This window comes from Microtus oregoni, unplaced genomic scaffold, assembly GCF_018167655.1.
Source record: "Microtus oregoni isolate MIOR12 unplaced genomic scaffold, Mior012 000024F_ref0000369, whole genome shotgun sequence".
Lineage (NCBI taxonomy): Eukaryota > Metazoa > Chordata > Mammalia > Rodentia > Cricetidae > Microtus > Microtus oregoni.
In genome coordinates, this window is record NW_024543083.1 from 8,733,233 (window position 1) to 8,754,619 (window position 21,387).

The window sequence follows — 21,387 nt, forward strand, 5'->3', positions numbered from 1 at the left end:
AGCCCTGGCTGTCCTGGTACTCACTTTGTAGACCAGGCTGGCCTTGAACTCAGAAATCCACCAAACTCTGCCTCCCAAGTGCTGGGATTAAAGTAATTTGCTTTTTAATTTTACAGAGGGTTACAAATAAGAGATTGCCTTGAGTCTCAGAAGAGACTTTGGACTTTAAATAAAACAGTCTTGAGACTGAAAGACTAAGCGGACTTTTGAAATTGGACTAAATGCATTTTATATAGTGACATGGCCACAAGCCTAGGTGTCCAGGAAGAGAAATGTAATGGTTTGAACTGAAAATGACCCCAGAGGCTCATATGTTTGAATGCTTGGTCTCCAGTTGGTAGAACTATTTGGGAAGGATTAGGAGGTGTCGCCTTCTTGGAGAAGGCATGTCACTAGGGGGTGGGTTTTGAGGTTTGAAAAGTTCAAGCCATTCCAGTTAGCTCACTGCCTTGTGGCTTTGTGTCAACATGTGAGCTCTGAGCTACTGCCCAGCACCGTGCCTGCCTGCTGCCAAGCTCCCCAACATGGTGGCCATGAACTCACCCTCTGAAACTGCAAGTTCCCAATTAACTGCTTTCTCTCTCTCTCTCTTTTTTTGGATTTTCGAGACAGGGTTTCTCCGTAGCTTTTGGTTCCTGTCCTGGAACTAGCTCTTGTAGACCAGGCTGGTCTCAAACTCACAGAGATCCGTCTGCCTCTGCCTCCTGCGTGCTGGGATTAAAGGCGTGCACCACCACTGCCCGGCTAACTGCTTTCTCTTATTTACTGTTTTGGTCATGGTGCTTGGTCAGACAATAGAAAATTAAGACGTGTCATGAACTTAGGTTTTCAGTTTGCCAATCTCACACATGGGGAAAACCCTGCATGGCTGCACTACACTAAACCAGGACATGTGTTTCTCTGACTGTATCTTATCAGGTCCTCAATGACAGATCAAAACATACAACAACCGAAAACTGGTAGTCACTCCACATGACACGCCCCTTCAGCTGATGATATCAATGCGGGGGGGGGGGGGGGGGGGGGGGGCTCTGCTCTAAGTAGAAGACTGAAGAAAGGAAGACTCTGTTGATCAGTGAAAGTATTAAACAGGAAAACTAACTAAGAACTTACTCGTAATTCTAAGTTTGTTTTTTTCTTTTTGAGACAGAGTCTCTCTCTATATAGCCTTAGCTGGCCTAGAACTTGCTATATAGACCAGTCTGTCTAAACTCACAGAGATTCTCCTGCCTCTGCCTCTCCAGTGCTGGGAATAAAGGTGTGAGTCACCACACCCAGCTTAAGGTCCTTTGTAAAAGCAGATGTTAGCTTACTGAAGAACTAGTAGTCTCACGATCTGAATGTCTGCCTGAAATGTTCTCTTTAGCAGTGACAGGACAGATTCAGCACTCCTAGGACATAGCACTATGGGACACCTGGGGGCCTCGCCAATGCAGGGACATTTAAATGGAGAATCATGCCGATGAAATCAGATCAAAAAATTAAAATGGTTGACACTCACCTCTGGCACAAACGAAACAAAAGCCTACGTTTACAGCAGAAGAATGGCTACTCCTTTTGGAATGGTTACTACAGATGAGAATGTGAGAGGACACGGAGACGCTTCCAGCAGCGACACACGCATCCCCAACGTGATAGGCGACTGGACATCTCAAGCACTTCATCATCCGTCCTGTGAAGAAGGTCAAGAGTGTCTACAGCATGTGGCTACGACACTCTGGGAGGAGGGCTGCCCTGCCTGTGACACTGACTACAGTCAGTACCAATCGTCCGGAACTAGGCTGATAATCATGGAGGAACCACCGTCCCAGGAGTCAAACACTGTGTCTATACATGAGGAAGACTTCGGTGCAGACTGAACTGCTTCACAGGTCAGCCGCTGTGGCCCAACTTTTAAGAGTGGGGATAAACAGAGAGGGTGCCTGATCTGTTGACAAGGACGTGCGGCACTGCGCTTGCTCACACACTTTGTCCCGTCTTAGCTCTGGTTACCTTTACAGGCTTTGTAGATGTCTCTCTCCATACAGCAGGAAGAGCAGCAGTGCTGGGGACAGCGGAATCCCTTTGACTCGAAGATGGCAGTGGGGAATTTTCGGACACAGGCTTCATGATAAAACTTTCCGCAAACACTGACAGAACAGCGCTTCACATCCTTATCAGACACTTTACATGAGAAACATGGGTGCTGCCCTAGAAGATTGATGAAAAACACAGGTTAATAAGATCTGACTAAAGCATATTCCATTCCATTCATTTCACCATTCAAAGGTTTGGGATTAAGCCCAGGGCCTTGGGCATGTAGACAATTACTCTTTTTTAAAATATTTATTTATTATGGATACAATATTTTGTCTTTGTGTATGCCTGCAGGCCAGAAGAGGGCACCAGACCCCATTACAGATGGCTGTGAGCTGGGAATTGAACTCAGGACCTTTGGAAGAGCAGTCAGTGCTCTTAACCTCTGACCCATCTCTCCAGCCCGACAATTACCATCCTCCTGCTTCATTCTCCTCAGTGCTCAGATTACAGGTGTGCCTCCACAAAAGCTAAATATTCCTTAGTATAGAAGTAGCTACAGATATCAAAGAACTGCTCTTGAGAGAAATTCTGCTATGACATTTCAGAATTTAGCACACAGAGAAAATGGGCCTGGAGAGCTGGCTCAGGGGTCACAAGCACTTGCTGCTTTTCCAGAGGACCTGGGTTTGATTCTCAGCACCTGCTTGGCAGCGCAAAACCATCTATTATTTCAGTTCCAGGGCATCCAACACCCTCTTTTGGCCTCCTTTGGTACCAGGCATGCTTACAAACACACTTCCAGACAAAACACCCATACACATAAAATACATTTTAAAAAATGCAAGAGCACAGCTAAATTAAGATTATAAAACTAGAATGCTAAGAACGTCTACGCTGTTATGATAGGTGTTGCAGCACACATAGTGGGGGAAGAAATACTAACAAATACCAAGCTTTAAAAAATTTAATAACCTTGCACTGGGAAGGCAGAGACAGGTGGATTTCTGTGAGTTCAATGCTAGTCTGGTCTACATACTGAGCTCAAGGTCAGTTAGGTCTACATAGTGAAACCTTGTCTTAAAAAAAATCAATAGCATTATTTTCTACAAAATACATAATCATATTTAGTTTTATTATAACCATATTTATATTTACTCTAGTATATTTGAATATTTACTATAACTATAGTTAGAATTTCAATAAATACTTGCTGAAGCCCATTGAAGGCTTTAAAAATATTAATTAAGCAGGTACACACATCATAGATTCTGCTGCAGAACAGCCTGATTCACACACTCAACAAACAAAACAATTTAGCTTTTTTTTGTTTTGTTTTGTTTTTGTTATGGGTACAACATGAGAGAAAATCTGGATTTTTTTTTTTTGACCTTGGGAAGCTTAATTCTGTACGACGCCTTACCTCTCTGAAATACCTGAGGAAGGGGAGGAGAGCTGGCTTAACCAGGAAAGAGTAAGAGTCCCGGGAGACATGGCTGCAGCCCAGCCTCCCTACCCAGCCTCCACAGCACAGCTCACCTGTTTCACACTCCTCACAGATGAACCTTCCCTCAGGGGCTGCAGACAGCCCCAGGCACTCCATGTGAAAGTGTCTGCAGCACTCCCCTTCACAAGAGACCAGGGAGTCGCCAGTGCTTTCACAGACCTGCAGGAGCAAAAAAGCAGCAGTTCTCAAACTGGAGTGTCAGCATTGGCCAGGAACTCACTGAAGTGCAGGCCACTGGGTTTTTCTCCCAATATTCTGAGGCAGAAGGTCTAAAAAAGGGACCCAAGAATTCAAATTTCTCTTTTCTTTTTTGTTTCTTCTTGAGACAGGGTTTCCCTGAAGAGCTCTAGGTTTGGTTCCTAGCACCTACATGGAGCTTACACACCACACCCATCTGTAACTCCAGTTCCCTCTTCTGACCTTTTCAGGTACCATATCCTCACACAGGTAAAACACAAAATTAAATAACTCAAAAAATTTAAAAAGGAATAGGTAGCTGGATCTGGTTGCACACAATGAGTTCAAAACCAGTCTGGTCCAAACAGCAAATTTCAGATCAGACAAGGTCACAAAGTGAGACCCTGTCTCAAAAACAAAACAAACAACAAAACCCCAATGAAGATTGCCACTTGCGTAGGAGTGACAAATATTCCAATGCGGGAGAGGAAGAATCACAGATAGCCTTAGAACCTACGACTCTAAAGCAATAATAAAAATAGACTAGAATAAGATTACAGGAGATGAAGACACTGCTGGCAGAACTGGATCACGTTTATAGGTAGCCATCTGCCTACCTGACACACACTGTCCTTCTTACTCGTGCCAACGCCTCTCCGAGACAGGCTGGAGTCCACTGACTGCGAGTCAGAAGCGTCTGCATCCGCAGCAGCGGAAGGGCTGTCTTCTTTCTCAAAGCCTCCCTATTTGGAAAAGGGCACATGATAAAGAAAACACAATTCCTGTAGACACAATGCAAACTAGTGAAACTGGCTCAAATCTATCCCAGCACAGCCTGCCTGCCTACCTTCCTGCCTGTCTTCCCTTCTCTTCATTTCCCTCCTTCCTTTTAACCCAGGGATGCTATGTGTCTGTCACTTGGGCGAAACTACAGCTAATATTTAAAAAGCAGCAAAACTCGTCTGGTTCTTAAGAAATCTACAAAATAGCTGGGTGGTGATGGCAGCACACACCTGTAATCCCAGCACTCGAGAGGCAGAGGCAGGTGGATCTCTGTGAGTTCGAGGACAGCCTGGTCTACAAGAGCAAGATCCAGGAAAGGCTGCAAAGATACCGAGAAACCTTGTCTTGAAAAAAACCAAAAAAAGAAATCTACAAAATAAGTCACAAATAACCAAATGAATTTTATTTTTCTTTTCTTTCTGTTTTAGCCAAGCTATGCCTTTAGCCCAGCGGAGGCGGAGATAGGTAGGTGTCTGTTTTTCAGGCCAGCCTGATCAACATGGAAAGTTCCAGGCCACCCAGGACTATATAATGAGGCCCTGTCTCAAAAACATACTTTAACTCTAGAAGTTTTGATTTTTGTTATTATTATCGCTATTAGTCAGGGACTCTCAATGTAGCTCTGCAGACCAGGCTGGCCTGTAATGCAAAGATCTGTCTTCTGAGCACTGGGATTAAAGGTGTGTGCTATCATGTCTGGGCCTTACTTAACTTTTTTTTTTAAACAAAGCTGACCACCACCACATGAAGCACCTCTCGTGGATGGGTATAGTTTTTGAGGCCCAAGTACTCTACACTCTCCTACAGTGGAAGTTTGTGTGAAGGTTGGAGCACAAGAATGCAGCTATGCATATATTCTTGGCCAAGAAAGGCCATTCTCTTCCATTTTTGGAGAGTTGCAGGAGGAGCAATGAAGAAGAGGCATCGCCCTATCCAGACAGGTAAACTGGCAATCCAGAGTTAGGGACAACAAAGTCAGTTCAGCCCCGCATCCTCCCACGAGTGTTTACGTTCCTCTGATTTCTCCCAGGGAGGCATGCTGCTGAGGCAAGGAGGAACAGTCTGCCCAGAACCCTGCACGAACTTACCTGCAGATCACTCAATCCTCGGGAATCGGAGTCAGAAGTGTCTCTGTACGCGGAGTTAGCCGTGTCTACGTCAGTCGAGGCGCGACTCCTTTTCTTTAGAGGCTTACAGGAATCTGAAATCTCGCTGGCACCTTAACACAACACACTGAAATTAATCCTAAAGTCGTATTTAGGGTTCCTGCTTTCATTTATCTGAAGGAGAGTGTTTTCTTTCCCCAAGCTCATCTTAAGTGTGTCGGGGGAAATTCGCAGCTCTCTGTAGCACTGAAGCTGCCAGTGGACACTTCAGCAGCTTCCGGCCTTCGTGGCAGAGGAGGCTCACTGACAGCTGCTTAAAGACATAAGTTCAGCTCTGCTCTACGGCTACTTTCACCAGCGGAGCCCACGTTCCAGTCTAGACAGCAACTTTAGCAAAACTGAAGGACAGCCAATTGGGAGCAGTGCAGAGAACCATTCGATTTCGTAAGGGGAAGACAGGAAACCCAACACAGTGCAGTTTACAGATACGGTTGCAGAGACATCTCCATCTTGTTTTATTAGGGATGTGACAAATCTTTGATTTGTATTCGATTCGTACACGGATAGTGCCATTTCAACCCCCCCAATTTTGCAATTCAGTTGATTATTATCCCCCAAATAAATTTTGGATGTTCATAATTGCTCTTTCTTGGTAAAGTGGTATTTATTGTGACCATACACAAGTGTTGCAGCACATCTACACATGTCATGCCGTGTGGGAGGCTCACTACTCAGGCTGTAACGGACAATCAGTGGTCAAGTGTAGCAAATCACGAAGAACTAGATGAGAGGCCTCTGGACTTTGTGAGGGAAGGAATAAATATATATTTGGAAAAAAAAAGGCAGAGAATAGTGTGGAATTTTTTTTAAAACTGCGTGTAATACAAATCCAGCCAAAACAATAGTGCAAAAAGTTACAAAGCAACAAATCTCTTGGGCTAATGCAGTAGGCTATGCCGAGACAGCCACGGTGAAATGTGCAGGTCAGGCACGGTGAATACCGAGGAACCAAGGAGACGGTTAATATTTGCACCCACAGTTTGTGTTTTAGATTCCCCCAACCTTTCCAGACCACACACATCTACAGCAGCGCAGCAAGCTATGGGGGAAGTGCAGTCCAGAAGAGACTAAGGAGAAATGAGTCTCCTGAGGCCGTGAAGATCCGCAACGGGCTGGGTGGGAGCAGCGCTTGATGTGCAGCCATATTCTGTGGTGGAGGATGTGGGCCTCGGGAGACTGCTCGGGTTATCACATCCCATCCTACAAGTTTGCACTGAAAGCTTCCTGACAGCTACCAAGGAGGGGGCCTGCCCGTGTGAACGCTGATTAAAAACACAAGAACACAAATCTATCTCTGTCATTGCTGGTGTGTGGAACCAGAACACCACCACAAAATACTTCCTTGGCCTAAAAGGTCATTGAATTAACAAGGAGTTTTAACAGAGGAACGGGAGTGCTGTACTGAGAGGCTTTCGAAGGGAAACACAGGTACCGCCAATTCCGATGAGTTTCTGAAAACACTAGAAAAATGACAGACTGCTGAAGACAGCTGTCAAGCTGTTCTCCATGATAACGGCACTAATATTAAAAAAAATAATAATAAGAGCTTTTAATGATTGCAATGTATACAGTTTGGGCCGTTTGGCAAAACCCTGCAGATGTGTATTAATGATGCTTTATTCAAAAACAAAAACAAAACAGTCCATGTTGGAATTGATCAGAGTAAGTTAATGGTGGTTTTTAGGCTGGACCCATGATTTAAGCTGTACCCATCCAGCTTAGACAAAAAAATAAAAATAAAAAGAGAGAGAAATCATCTGAATGTTAAAGCAATTGTTCAGAGTCTTGAGGAAGAAACCAGGCCAGAGAATGCCAATAATGATGATTGGCAAAATCAAAATCAAAACAAAAGAAACTTTATCGAGCCGCCGACAAAGAAATCTTGCACGGAGACTACAAGTCTGGAGTTTCTGGGATGAAATTGCACAGGAATCTCAGTCCACAGTTTCCTCATTCGCTGCGGAGACGGAGCTGTCACTGAATCTGACAGAGCCCTGCACTCCTCGGTCCGCCGACCCTGTGGAATGGTGGAAACACAACGCAATCAGGCCTCCTAATCTCGCAGCGATCGCGATGCCTTTTCTTGGAGCTCCGCCAAGCAGTGTTCCCTCCGAGAGGCGTTCAGTTCTGCTGAGGATCTCCACGGAGACCATCGCTGCAGACTTCTCCCCGAGAATGCAGAGAGGCTGGTGTTTTATTTTATTTATTTTAAAATAATGCAATTTGCCCAGAGTAAACTACAGGTATTAAATACAGTTAGTTTGAGCTCACCAAAATCGCATGAGTCATGCTATGGAGTTTGTACTATACTCAAATTGCACACAGAAAACACATAGAAAGTTTAAGGCTCCTTAAACTTTGTGCACATCTCCACTGGAGTCATATATGGTCATCAAATAGTGGTCATAGCTATGCTATGGGTAACTTACAAAAGGGTTGTACAGCACTGTAAAAAGGAAGTGTGGCAACACTTTTTGCAGTAAAGCTGTCCTGTCTGATTTGCCATAGTCCATTTTTGACAAACATTAATAGCTACTATTCGGTATTCAGTCGAATACCAAAAAAGTGGATTCGTCACATCCCTAGTTTATAAGCCAGTGAAATCCCAAAATCTTACAAAGAAAAGTGGGAAACAATATCAAGTCTACATGGTGTTCTCCAATTTACCAAAACAAGAAAGACTTTTATGTGGGAGGACAGAGTAGGATCAAGTCTGAAAGTCAGTCTCTCTCTCTCTCTCTCTCTCTCTCTCTCTCTCTCTCTCACACACACACACACACACACACACACACACACACACTCACACACCACAAGGGGGATGAAACTTCACACCAAAGAGCAACAATGATTTACAGAGACAGACAAAGATCCATGAAGTGCAGATAAGTTCTTCTCAACAACTGGTTAAATCAAGGAAGTGCCAAGCAGCACTCCAGCGCTAACTCACCTTTCTGTAATCCAGTCTTCAGGGAAGCCTGCGGCGCTGTGTCAACCTGTTAGGACAGAGCAACACAGCATTAACAGGAAGGCTTTCACTTTTAAAAATAGAGGGAAGAATAACATGTTCATCAATCTAAGTAGTGATGAGTGACCAATGTTACCAAAAATCTGAATCTGACCCATCTTTGGGATCAAGTGCTCTGTCTCGGAGTCAGGGAGGTTAAATCCTAGCTGCCTGTGCTGATACCAAGTGACACCACACAGCCACATGCTCGTTCGCAGACTTCCCACCACTCCCTTGCTACATGACGAGAACAAGATTATTTTCCTCAGTGTCTGGGAGGCAGGAGCGGGGCTGTTTCTTTGACCAGCCCCAACATTGCTAGGAACCCCTCCCGCCCCAAAGACATTAGGATAAATTTTTACTTACTATGAAACTCAGGTTAATGTAACTCACGCCACTTTAAGACCCTCCGCGCCTGCACTCACAGCTAAGGTGCTGAGAATCGGGACCCTCTCTGTAGAGAGTGCTACATGGCTCCATACAGCTGGAAGCTCAATACTTGTGCTGCTAGAACAAACTTAGTAAGTCTGTGATATTGCAATAGCACTTTCTTGAGTGTCTTATGAACAGGGTCTTGATCCTACATCAGGAGAGCGAGATCAGAAGTTATTCTGCCAATGTATATGTAAAACACGTGGTACTGGGAGACTGAACCATTAGAATAGGGAAAAGATGCTGTCTGGAGTCCTGTTTAGGCTATGATTGAATTTTATGTTTCTTTAAGGTGTGAAATATGCATGTTGAAACACATTTTGTAAATATTTAAGGATTGTTCTAAGCTTTTTAAAAATTTTTTTATTTTTTTTTACAACAGGTAAAAAAACATACAACAGGAATGCTTTGTACGATACAATTAGTTGTACAAATATAAAGTCTTCTAAACAATCACTGTCATTATTCTACTACTAACTATATATAACACAGTGGCAGTAACAATTTGTCCCATGATTTTTACTCATTCTGGTTATAAATGCTAAACTGAATGGTCACAGACTGAATTTGGAAACCAGGTGGCAAAGTCACAACTTCATTTTGGTAACAAATACTATAGGATTTGTCAGACTTGGAAATTTTTGGAATTTCCTAAATATGTAAATTATGATAAATGATGAATATTAGCTAAATTTTAGCTAAATATTCTCAAAAATGTTTTATATGCTTGTGATACCATAGAGCACCCGCAAAGTTAGCTTTTAAATTTGGAAATTTAAAATTGTGAAGATGTTAAAAAAAAAAAAAGTACAAACTCTTCCATGGTAAATGGCTTTAAAATATTACACTTACTGGAACTAATTCTGGATTGAATACAAGGTGGTTGGGCTATAAAAAATAAATATTCTAAAGCTGGTTGAGGTGTGAGACACCTTCAATCCCAGCACTGGTGAGGCTGAGGCAGGAGGATCTCTGTGCATGCCTGGCCAACCTGATCTATACATCGAGTTCCAGGCCAGTCAGGGCTATATAGTGAGACCATCTCAAAAAAATGAAGAAAGGAAAGAGAAGAAAAGAATATTTTGGGGACACAGCTCCGTGGCAAAGTGCTTATCATTCACTTTCTTTTTTAAAAAAAAATCTGTGAGTTCATAATTTATAGAACCATTTCTAAGAGTTATTTGAAAGGTAATTTAACATGTATATTACTACATTGATTACACCAGTTGTACACATTCGATCAAAATGTACTTCCCTCCCCACACACTTTTTCCTTGAATATTATTTATCTAACAGTCTGATTTCAGATGAGTGCCATTCCACTGAAAAAAATAACATTTCAAAAGATCTGTGATACCAACAGAAAGACCAGATCATATATGATTACCTGCTTCTTAAATATAAGAATATAAATTAAATTAATTTGATTTGTTTAAAAAATAAAAACAATATATATCAGCAGCTTAAACCAAAAATCAAAGTTTTAAAAAGGGAACTCCATGATGGTTCCAAGTAAAACTCATGAAAACATGAACTCATTGTGCTTATAACAGAAATTTCAAAATGAATGCCAGGGTCTTGCACCGCTGGCTTCCCATCTCCAGACCTGTTCTCTGTGACCATGCCTGAAGCAGCATCACAGCACAGCTGTCTGAGAAGTCGCCACCGCGACCCACCACAACAGATGGAAACAAGTTCAGGAATGAGGCCCAGGTGGGGAGGATCTTTCTTTGGTGACAGGAAAGAAGCCACCACATTACAGATACACTCTAACTCTCTACATGTAGGAAGCCAACCTGCTCCTTTTTGATCTTCTTCTTTGGCACAACCTCGGTGGATTTCTCTGATTCAGATCGAGTCCTGATTGATCTTCTTTGCTGTTTCTTTTCTACTGGGCCTATGACATGATTTAAACACACACATAAAGAAAAACATGTTAAGGACTGTTTGACTTATTTGGTTAAGATCTGACCAGATTTTTGACTTTTTTTTATCCATTACTGACAGAATTTTAATTAAGTCATTAAAAACACCTGGGAACACATAATTAGCTAGTAGCTCAAATAACTGAGAATGGGCTCTGTACAAGATCCTGTTACACAAATAAGTGAGGTTGTTTTAGTTTAGACAGAGGCACAGTTTACTCCCGAAGGCCAGTAACACACTTAAGAAAGTGTGACTGGCCGGGCGGTGGTGGCGCACGCCTTTAATCCCAGCACTTGGGAGGCAGAGGCAGGTGGATCTCTGTGAGTTCGAGACCAGCCTGGTCTACAAGAGCTAGTTCCAGGACAGGCTCCAAAACCACAGAGAAACCCTGTCTCGAAAAACCAAAAAGAAAGTGTGACTGGAGGTGAAGGACTGAATGGGTCAGCACAAAGCGCTCTGCTAGCCCATACGCACAAAGGGACTGAGTTCAGATCCCCAGCAACCACTTTAGAACAAACACAGAAAAGGGCAGAGCAGCACACACCTGTTATCTACTGCTGAGGCGCGAAGAAGGGTCTCCAGGGCTTGCTGCCAGTCTCTTTCCTTTCTCATATACATGCATGGGGTACACCGTGTGCATACACATTCACATGCATGGGTATATATATAAACAGGTGTGTGCGCAAGTTTGTGCACATGCAGGTGAAGGCGCTATCAGGAATCAGTCAAACCCAGGGCTCAAGGCTGGAATTATAGGAAGCTACCATGCTCATCTGGCACTTATGTCCTCTCGCTTGCTGGCCAGTGTTTTAGTTGCAGGGCTAGCTCCACAGTGCAGCAACAGGATATTTCAGAGGTATAATTAATCTGCTTCTAGCACCGAAGTCACAATCTAGTCAATGAAGGTTCTGGAACTATTCTTTACTCTCAAGTTTTCTCTTTAAACTGATAACGGGCGGTGGTGGTGCACGCCTAATCCCAGCACTTGGGAGACAGAGGCAGGCGGATCTCTGTGAGTTCGAGGCCAACCTGGTCTACAAGAGCTAGTTCCAGGACAGGCTCCAAAAGCTTAAAAAAAAAAAGTTTACTAAAACAAGAGCACCTGCCCTTGTAGACCAGTTGAGGATACTTTAGCGCAATCATCAATACTCAAGTACCACCTACAAAGACAAAAATGAAAACAGCTTGGAAGCAACAGCGAGCGAGCAAATCCGTACTTGTTTCCAGGGTGGTGTGGGGGTTAGCAAGCAGTCCTAACTTCTTGCCACCTTATGATGTGCTGACTAGATTAAGCTTTTTGTTTTTTTGGTGACAGGCTCTCATGTAGACCGAACTATCCTTGAACACACCAGATAGTCAAGCGTGATAGTGAATTTCCGATCGCCCTGCTTCCATCTCTCAAGTGCTGGGATGATAGGCATGCGCTCACATGCCAGTTTATGTGGGACTGGCGTTGAACCCAGGGCTTTAAGCATGCTAGGCAAGCTCTCTACCAACTAAACTACAACCCCAACCCTGACCTACTGTCTTACAAAAGGAAAGCAACATGATTTCTTACGACTATTCTGAAAGCTACCTAAAGAACAGACACATTTAAAACCACTAAAACTTTTTATACTTATTTTCTAAGGGGGAGCAGGAACTTGGAAAATAATTTAGTGGCCTCGTATGAATGAATAAACATCACTCTTCAAACCACAGAGATATGTCAGGGGCACACAGTTTATGTACTTAAGTTAGAAAAAGAAAAGAAAAAGCTCAAGAACTCTCAGCTTGCAGCTGAGATGATACAATGGATCCTAAGGGGAAACAAGCCTCTTTTCTGACCTTTTGTTGCATGGAGCGGCGGGCCGCTTCTCGCCTCCCAGGTCCCCAGCTCCCGGCCACTGGCTAGCTTTACACCGAAATAATTACACGGAAACTGTATTCTTTTAAACACTGCTTGGCCCATTAGCTCTAGCTTCTTACTGGCTAATTCTCACATCCTGATTAACCCATTTCTAATAATCTGTGTAGCACCACGTGGCTTACCAGGAAGGATCTTAACCTGCGTCCATCTTGGAGAAGAGAGGCATGGCATCTGCCTGACTCGGCTTTCTTTCTCCCAGAATTCTGTTCTGTCTACTCCACCCACCTAAGGGGTGGCCTATCAAAGGCCAAGCAGTTTCTTTATTAATTAACCAATGAAAGCAACAGATAGATGATACTCCCACATCATTCTTTGGACTACTAAAAGTTATTTTTATAAAATAGTGAGATAATTATTTAAAAAGACAAAAGTATGTTTATCAACAATCACTGGCAACTAAACTAAAACCGACATCAAAGCTGTAGCACCCGTCCCTAAAGGGAGGGTCTAGTCCAAACTCAGAGCCTAATCTCGAGTTGTCTAAGGAAGAAATCTGGATTGCCTTTTTCTATGTACAAACAATGAGAACATTCTGTTTAACAAAAAAACAAAGGTGAAAGCTCACAGCAGAACTTGAATTTCATAATGAAGGAATTACACAAAGACATACTCAGTAGCTGAGGAAAAGGGAAGAAAATCACGACTCTTTAATAAAAGTAGTGACACTTAAGAACTGTCCAGTAACAGTAAAGCCAGACAGTGATGGCACACGCCTTTAATCCCTGCACTCAGGAGACAGGGGCAGGCGGATCTCTGTTCGAGGCCAGCCTGGTCTACAGAGCAAGTTCCAGGACAGGCAGAGATACACAGAGAAACCTTGTCTCAAAAATCAAAAACAAAAATAAAAATAAGAAGAAATGTCCAGTATGAAACTAAGATTTTCTATTTTTTTCCTTCTGGGGAAGACTATAGGTGTGTAAATAAAGATCTAGACATCTCACTTAAAGCAGGACAAATGAACAAAGCTGCTATAAAAACTGATATGCCTACTAGAACAGCCCAGGCCAAAGGGCTTTGTTTGATGAATAGTCAAAAGGAAATAAATATTACATCGTAGCCTAAGTCACTTGCTCATCTTCAACCACTTTATTAAACGGTGGCTGACATGATGCAAGCAGCAGACCTCCCTTGGTTCTTCAGTTCCGCTTCCTTCCCTAACTCCATACTGGATGAAGATACTCGGCTACTGTGCCCCATTCAACAGTGCCCAGTACCCTTGAGAATGACCTTGTCCTGTTCCTCTAGCCTGTCTCTAGAAAGCTAGCCCAGGTGTTGTTTGTTTTGTTTTGTTTGTTTGTTTGTTTGTTTTTTGAGCCAGGATTTCTCTGTGAAGCCCTGGCTGTCCTAGAACTCACTCTGTAGACCAGGCTGGCCTGCAACTCACAGAGATCCCCCTGCCTCTGCCTCATGAGTGCTGGGATTAAAGGTGTGCACCTCCAAGTCTTTTCCTGTATGGTGCGTGTACAGTTTTTGTAATAATTCAGATTTTACTTAGATTCAGACTCACAAAAATAACCCTCTGTACCCTCCACTACAGATTTGCCTGGACTGCTACTGATTCAAGATCTCTATTTCTTCTTCCCAGAAGCTGACTCTTCCAGAAGACAGTTCGATCAGTATATTCCCACAATGCACTAAGAGGTATACCGGGTCAGTGAGACATGGGGTAAAGGCCCTTGGCAACATGGCTGGGCTCAACCCTGGGACCCACACTGTGGCAGGAAAGAACCCATTTCTGCAGCTGTTCCCTGACCTCGCTGTATATTCATAGTGGCATACATGCACCACACATACAAATAAATAAATGGGGGCTGGAGAGATGGCTCAGAGGTTAAGAGCATTGCCTGCTCTTCCAAAGGTCCTGAGTTCAATTCCCAGCAACCACATGGTGGCTCACAACCATCTGTAATGGGGTCTGGTGCCCTCTTCTGGCCTGCAGGCATACACACAGACAGAATATTGTATACATAATAAATAAATAAAACAAACATTAAAAAAAACAAATAAATAAATGGCATCTTTTTAAAAAGGAGAAGTGTATATTTGATCTCTGCCCTTTATTCCTAAGTCCTTTCTAATTCTCTGAGTGGTATAAATGCATATTTGTCCTGTTTGGTCTTTGACCTAGTTCCTGGCACAAAGCTTGCAAGTGGATCTGTCTTTTACTGTAGTGAGACAACTGCTGATGGCTGCTAGGCAGAACTTAGTCACTAGAAGGACAAAGCTGTACTAAGTTTTTAGTTCCAAGCCCAAATTCCTGCCCAAGAAGGCAAGACAGGCTGGAGCCTACATTAACAACAGGCTGTACCTATGTGATGAAGCCTCCTTGACGTCCTCTGAACTACGATACCAGAAGGTTCAGATGGGAGAACAGAGACACTACACAGCCTTTTGCACCTTCATCTGCCTGCACATCTGTAGCCTCTGTGGCATCTTTAATACTAATTGGTAAGCGTCAATGAAGTGCCCCGCCTGGGTTCTGTGAGCCACTCTAGCAAATGACTCTATCAGAGGAGGGAACAGTTGCAACCCAACGTGCAGGCTACCAACCAGAAACTCTGGAGGTAGGGTCAGGCCTGGTGGGTGAGGCCAAAGATCTGGAATGCAAAACCAGCCTGGGCTACAAGGGCTATAAGGAGAATCCTATCTTTACAAAACCCACGTCCTGGAGACTTCTGGAATCTAACTAAGCCTAAGGGTGTGGGAGTTGATGTTGGTCAGGATAGCAATTGGGACGTGGGAGCAGCAGGTAGTGAGTTTAGAACGAGTCTGGGTTTCACACCAGAAGCAGGTAAGTTTCACCCTCAAGGGTCTGAGAGGTGAGAAGTGAATCCAAAGAGGAGGTGGCACATGCTTTAACCCCAAACTAAGGAGGCAGAAGCAAGAGGCATCTCAGTTTGGGGCCAGCCTAGTCGACAAAGTGAGCTCCAGAGCAGTCAGAGCCACACAGTAAGACCTTGTCTCACAAACAAAATGGCTGCTTAGCAAGTGTCTAAGAAATGGTGAGTGTGGGGAAAAAGAATCCACTCACCCAGGTTACAGGAGTGTGCAAAATGGCCAAAGTGAGACAGAAAAGAAACGGTTTTTCCCCCCATATTACAAAATCATTTCTTAGAATTCAAAATCTTTTTAAAAACAAAATAAGTTCTTATTTCTAAGATAAGATTCTAGATGCCCAAGCTAATTAAAATTTCTTTTTCAGTTAAGTACTGAACTTAGGCCTGTTGCACACCAGGCAAGCACTCTACGCTGACTTTTATAAAAGCCTACAGGTGTGGGGAAGAGGTGTTTAAACAGGTTCTCAGTCTGTAGCCCAGGCTGTCCTGGAACTTACTACATAGCCCAAGTTAACTTTGACCCACAGTAATCCTCCTGCCTCAGCCTTCTGAACCACCACCTGGCTCCCACCCCACTGTAGTTTTTGACACAAGGTCTCACTTAAGTTACCCATGCTGGCTTTGGAGTTGTGATGCCCACGGCAGCCTCTTCAACTGCAGCCTCTTCAACTGAGATTAAGGTTCTGTGTTTACTGGTTACACAAAGCACTACTACAGAAACAATATTCATTTATGAGTCACAGAGTTCTGTTGTTGTGACACAAATCTACCAGATAACCAGTTTAAACTAAGATACACTGTAAGTCCTTTAGAAAATTAGCTTTAAACAGGTAAGATGGCTCAGTGAATCCAGACACATGCTGCCAAGTCTGATCTGAGTTTGATCCCCAGGACCCACACTAAGAGACTGACTCTCACAGGTCGTCCTCTGAGATCTACATGCGTGCCATGCCATGTCATGTGTATATGTGCGCGTACACACACACACACAACACACATACAACACACACACAACACACACATACACACACACACCACACACACATGCACACACACACACACACACACAAGTAAATAAGTGGAATTAAAATTTTAAACCAAAACATAGCCTTAAATCTTCCAAAGGCACAACCTAAATACAGGAGCTTTTCTTTCTCTGTGTTTTGTTGTTATTTTCTTTCATTTGTTTGTATGGTCCTGGCAGGCCTGGGACTGGCCTCAAACTCACAGAGCTCCACCTGCCTCTGCTGCCCACTCCCTGCTTCAGGTGTTTCTCTTTCAAGGAAGAGTGACCGTGCTCAGTTCTCAGTTCAGGGGTCTGTCACATCAGAGTAGCCAGGTCCTGGGCCCAGAGCTACAGACACTGCGCAAAGAGGATAAAGGGGCAAATGGTGAGGGTGTCTGTGATGCTGGACGAGCAAGCTCTGCTCTATGGAGAAAAAGGACTCAGACAAGCTTACAGTGCATAGCCTTGCTCTCTCTCCTCTATGTATGCATGTATGTATTTATTTATTTAGAGCTGGGTGTTGCTGCTTTCTTCTAGCTGGGATTACATGCATACTACATACTCAGCATAGAAATTACAGCTATACTCTTAATTATGGAACTACTCTAGTATTTAAATTCCTGTAGAAAAAGAACTATGAATAAAGCGCTCTAGTTCTGACCCATTTTTTTTCAACTAAAATATTTGCTTTTACAATCAAAATCCTTAAATTTAATTTTATGTGGATGAGTAATATGTCTACATGTATGTCTGTGTGTGCACCATGTGTGTACCAGGTGCCTGTGGAGGCCAGGAGAAGGAGTTAGATCCTTTGGGACTGGGGTTACAGAATTAGCATACAAAGAAATGATTCTCACTATGAAATATTTATGCATATGTGACATTATGAACTGTTTCCGCCCATCATAGTTATCTTCAATAAAGACAGTTGCTTAGGAACCTCTCGGTCATACCCACCTGCAGAACCAGGCGTTGCTTCAGATGACACGTTCTGGGTTGACTTCTCATTTCTCTGACTTGGTGAAGAGATTATAAGCCTGTCTTGCCCCCTGACACTTATTTCTGTTTTGTTACCAATTCCCTTTAAAATGAGGCAGAATAAAAAAAACAAGCGATTAGCAGGCACATAGTATCATGAGCTTATAAAGATGGATTAATTAACATGATCATAATTTTCTCAAACTTGTATTGTCAATTATGATTAGTTGTTATCAGAAACATTTTTATTAAGTCATCAGATGTATTTTAAAATATGCAGTGAGATCACTTGAGAGAAAAATGAAAACTGTCTGCTTTAAGTGCAGGTGATAAATAACCTTAATAAATGAACCTGCATCACCCCATTTTCTGTCAAAAACAAAGCAATCCCTCGTCTGAACAGTTCCCTAGCCTGAACAGTTTCTTTCATTACACCACTGCCATTTGAAGTCTGTTACAAAGGTACAAAGGCCAATGTGTTTTAAGATGAGACTATCTTTAAAGAAATATGCCATTTATTTTTATAAAATGTCATCAAGTAGGTCACACGGAGTAGACACAGGTGCAGTCAACTCATATTAGAAAAGAATTTAGGTTTTTTTAAAGGTATTGAAATAAGAGCCATTTTAAGTGTTATAAGACAATTTGTTTTTAAAGATTATTTATTTTCATTTTATGTATTTGAGTGTTGGGCCACATGTATGTGCACCACATGCATGCCTGCAGAGAGCAGAATGTGGCCTTGGGTCCTTTGGAACTGAACCCAGATCTACAAGAGCATCTCTCTAGCCCCAAAAGATCAATTTTATCTTGAATTTCCTTTAATAGTTTTAGGGTGTGTTTTGTGGGGGTTGGATTTTTTTCATTCAGAAACAAATAAAACTAGCTCTAAGAATAAAGGCAATTCGCATTCAAACAATATGCAAATGTTGCTATCAAAAGAATCACACTGGGGCTGGGGAGATGGCTCAGAGGTTAAAAGCACTTGCTGCTCCCCTCAGGGACTGAATTCTGTCCAGGACCCAACACCAATGCTTTAGAGCTCAGAGATCTGACACTCTCTTCTGGGAAGGAAAGGAAATGAGAAAGGCGGAAGAGAGGACAGAAGGGAAAGGAGAAAGTAAAGGAAAAAGAAAATGGAGAAGTCAAGTGGAAACTAGACTAAGCTTTTCTGGAGAACTAAGCCCTACTGAAACCAATTAAACCCACAGGCAGAAACAGATGTGGAGAGTGCCCTTAGCATTTCTAAGAATGTTTCTGAGGATGAAGCATCGTTATAATTTCAATCAACTATTTATATGTGCTTATGTTGATGGAAAAAGAAACACAGAATTTCTTTATATGCACATGCATGAGATGCACCGAAATCAAAATCACAAATCCCTAACTATGGAGTGGGTTGTGAGGTACATACCTATTCCAATGTTACAAAAAAAATTTGACACCTTCAAGTCAAAGACTAACTGCCTTAAGTGGAACCCAGAGTCGGCCGAAAGAGGTTTTAGAAGCTGGTCCATACCATTTAGTTACCCTTTCCTCAGCACGCGTCATTACAGGACCAACAGAGTAGTGGAATGTCTCTAAATCTAACAGGAATCTAACAAAATAGCTGGCTCAGCAAGGCCAAGCTGAATGTGGTCTTTACTCAAACAGCTTCAAGCTAGATTTAGAGAAGCCCCGAGCAAGGTATTGATACCACTGTTAGGAGGAGTCCTGGCCAGGAGGCATAACCAGCCCAGATTTTTATTTTCTGAAATAAGGTTCTGCTGTGTAGCTCAAGCTGGCCTTGTACCTCTGCCTTCTGAGTGCTAGAATGACAGGCACATGCTACCAAGCCCACTCTATCAGGGCTTTAACAGGAACTCACAATGTGCAGATTTAATGCAAGAAATCCTCACTAAATTTCCATAATCCAACACAGTAGCCACATGTGGCTCACCTGACATGTGGTTAGACTCCATCAAGATGTAAAAACACGGCTGGTGGACACAGCTCAGTTGGTACGAAGCTTGTCTAATGTGTATGACTCCTATACCAGCTGCATGTGGCAATTCCAGCACTTAGGAGGTAGGGGCAAGAGAATCAGAGCTGCAGGGTCGTATTCAACCACATAGTTTAAGGCTAACCTGGGCTACATAAGACACTAGAGAGGTGGGTGGAAGAGGCTATATGTTGAATTCCAAAGACTCAGATGAGAGAGAAAAGCAGGAAGCAGCTCTCCAAGCACTTTGTACCGACTACATACTGAAATAATGCTTAGGTACATTGAGTTAAGTGAACTGTATAGTTAAAATTAAGACAAAACAAAAAAGCTACTGCCAGTACAACCGAACAGACCAGCAAGTACAATTATTCCAGTAGGTTTTTTTTTTAACAATTCAGATAAAAGAAAAGTTTTAATAAAAATCATACTTTACAACAAAGAAAAACTAACTCTACAAATGAGAAACAGGCAAACTGCCGGTTTTTCCATGACTTTCAGGAGCTAAGCTCAATCCTGACTGCATTGTTCAAGATTAATTGACTACAGATGGGAGTATTGCAAGAGGAAAGCGGGAAGAACACAGCTTTTTGCCCAGAGTAAACGAGACGGTATGCTTCAAATGCAGTGGATCCAAAGGACATTTAAATTACATTCTTAAGTGGTTTCTTTAGTCCCATTCCCCAAACCCCTATAGAACAAGAGGTACCTTCGTTGAATAAACAAACTGATCAATAAACTTCCCATCTCCTGTCGCATTCTGAAGAGCAAACACTTGTTCAATTTTCACAACTGGAGACATATTACACTTCTGCAAGTCTAGGCTCCCTTTGTGCACTGTGATGGAAGCAGGTAAGGACTTCCTGGCGGCGGCAGTTTTCCAGGGTATTTTAGCAGGAGGTGGCTCTTCCTCTTCCACGCTGGCATGCCGCCTCTGGCTCTGCCTCCGAAGGTCAGTACTTGATTGTGGGGAGGCTACCTCCCCAGCATTGGTCTGTTCTGGCTGACTATTCAGCACAGATCTTGGTCTTCGGGGTTTCTTAACTTCGGTCTTGGAGGTAACATTCTTCTTTGCTTGGGATGAAGCCTCTTCTGGCTGCTTGTCAATATAGATGAAAGTGTACTGCTCTACTCTTTCTTCTCGAGTCATTTTCAATGCTTTCTCTGCATGAGCAATGCCAATATCCCACTGGGCACGTTCTCTCTGAGGTCGGGGTTTCCGAATCTTTATAAAAAAAGATACAGGCATTATGTGAAATTTTATATATCTTCTTTAGGCACATTAAAACTAACGTGTATTTTCTAGGCAGCCTGCAATTTTTTAAAGTACACATAAATATCTTCAGATTCTCAAGACAAATAAATGGAATGTGCTGACGCATGCACACCATTAATAAGCTAGTATTACTCTATTAAATGGCATGAGATCTGTTTTTATTTACATTTTTTTTGTTGACTACTCTGCTGAAGAACACCCCAAAGAGGAGTTGTCCTTCCATATCATACTACTCAACAGTAATAAGGGAAAGAAGACAGACTACAGAAATGACTTGTTTTCAGGGCTGATAAACCTGAACACTAACCATATCACTGCAAAGCTGCTATTTCCTCCAGAAGTAGGCAAGCAAGTCAGGTTCTGTGGGGACCTGGAGATGTGTGGCCAGT

General features: G+C 42.8%; 1 protein-coding gene across 4 annotated transcripts in view; it reads right to left on the reverse strand.

Moving 5' to 3' along the window:
* The window catches only part of Nsd3 (nuclear receptor binding SET domain protein 3), a 115,224-nt gene that overhangs the window by 38,570 nt on the left and 55,267 nt on the right, over positions 1-21,387 (reverse strand). For 3 of the 4 annotated variants that reach the window (XM_041673900.1, XM_041673901.1, XM_041673899.1), the window contains exons 6-14: positions 20,432-20,947; positions 17,721-17,844; positions 10,882-10,982; positions 8,597-8,642; positions 5,572-5,702; positions 4,318-4,443; positions 3,556-3,682; positions 1,993-2,190; positions 1,502-1,672 (exon numbers count right to left, since the gene is read on the reverse strand). In XM_041673900.1, coding sequence (XP_041529834.1) covers positions 1,502-1,672; positions 1,993-2,190; positions 3,556-3,682; positions 4,318-4,443; positions 5,572-5,702; positions 8,597-8,642; positions 10,882-10,982; positions 17,721-17,844; positions 20,432-20,947 — 1,540 coding nt within the window. Of the gene's footprint in view, positions 1-1,501; positions 1,673-1,992; positions 2,191-3,555; positions 3,683-4,317; positions 4,444-5,571; positions 5,703-7,183; positions 7,667-8,596; positions 8,643-10,881; positions 10,983-17,720; positions 17,845-20,431; positions 20,948-21,387 lie in introns of those variants that run through there. The other variant, XM_041673902.1, reaches the window with a different exon arrangement.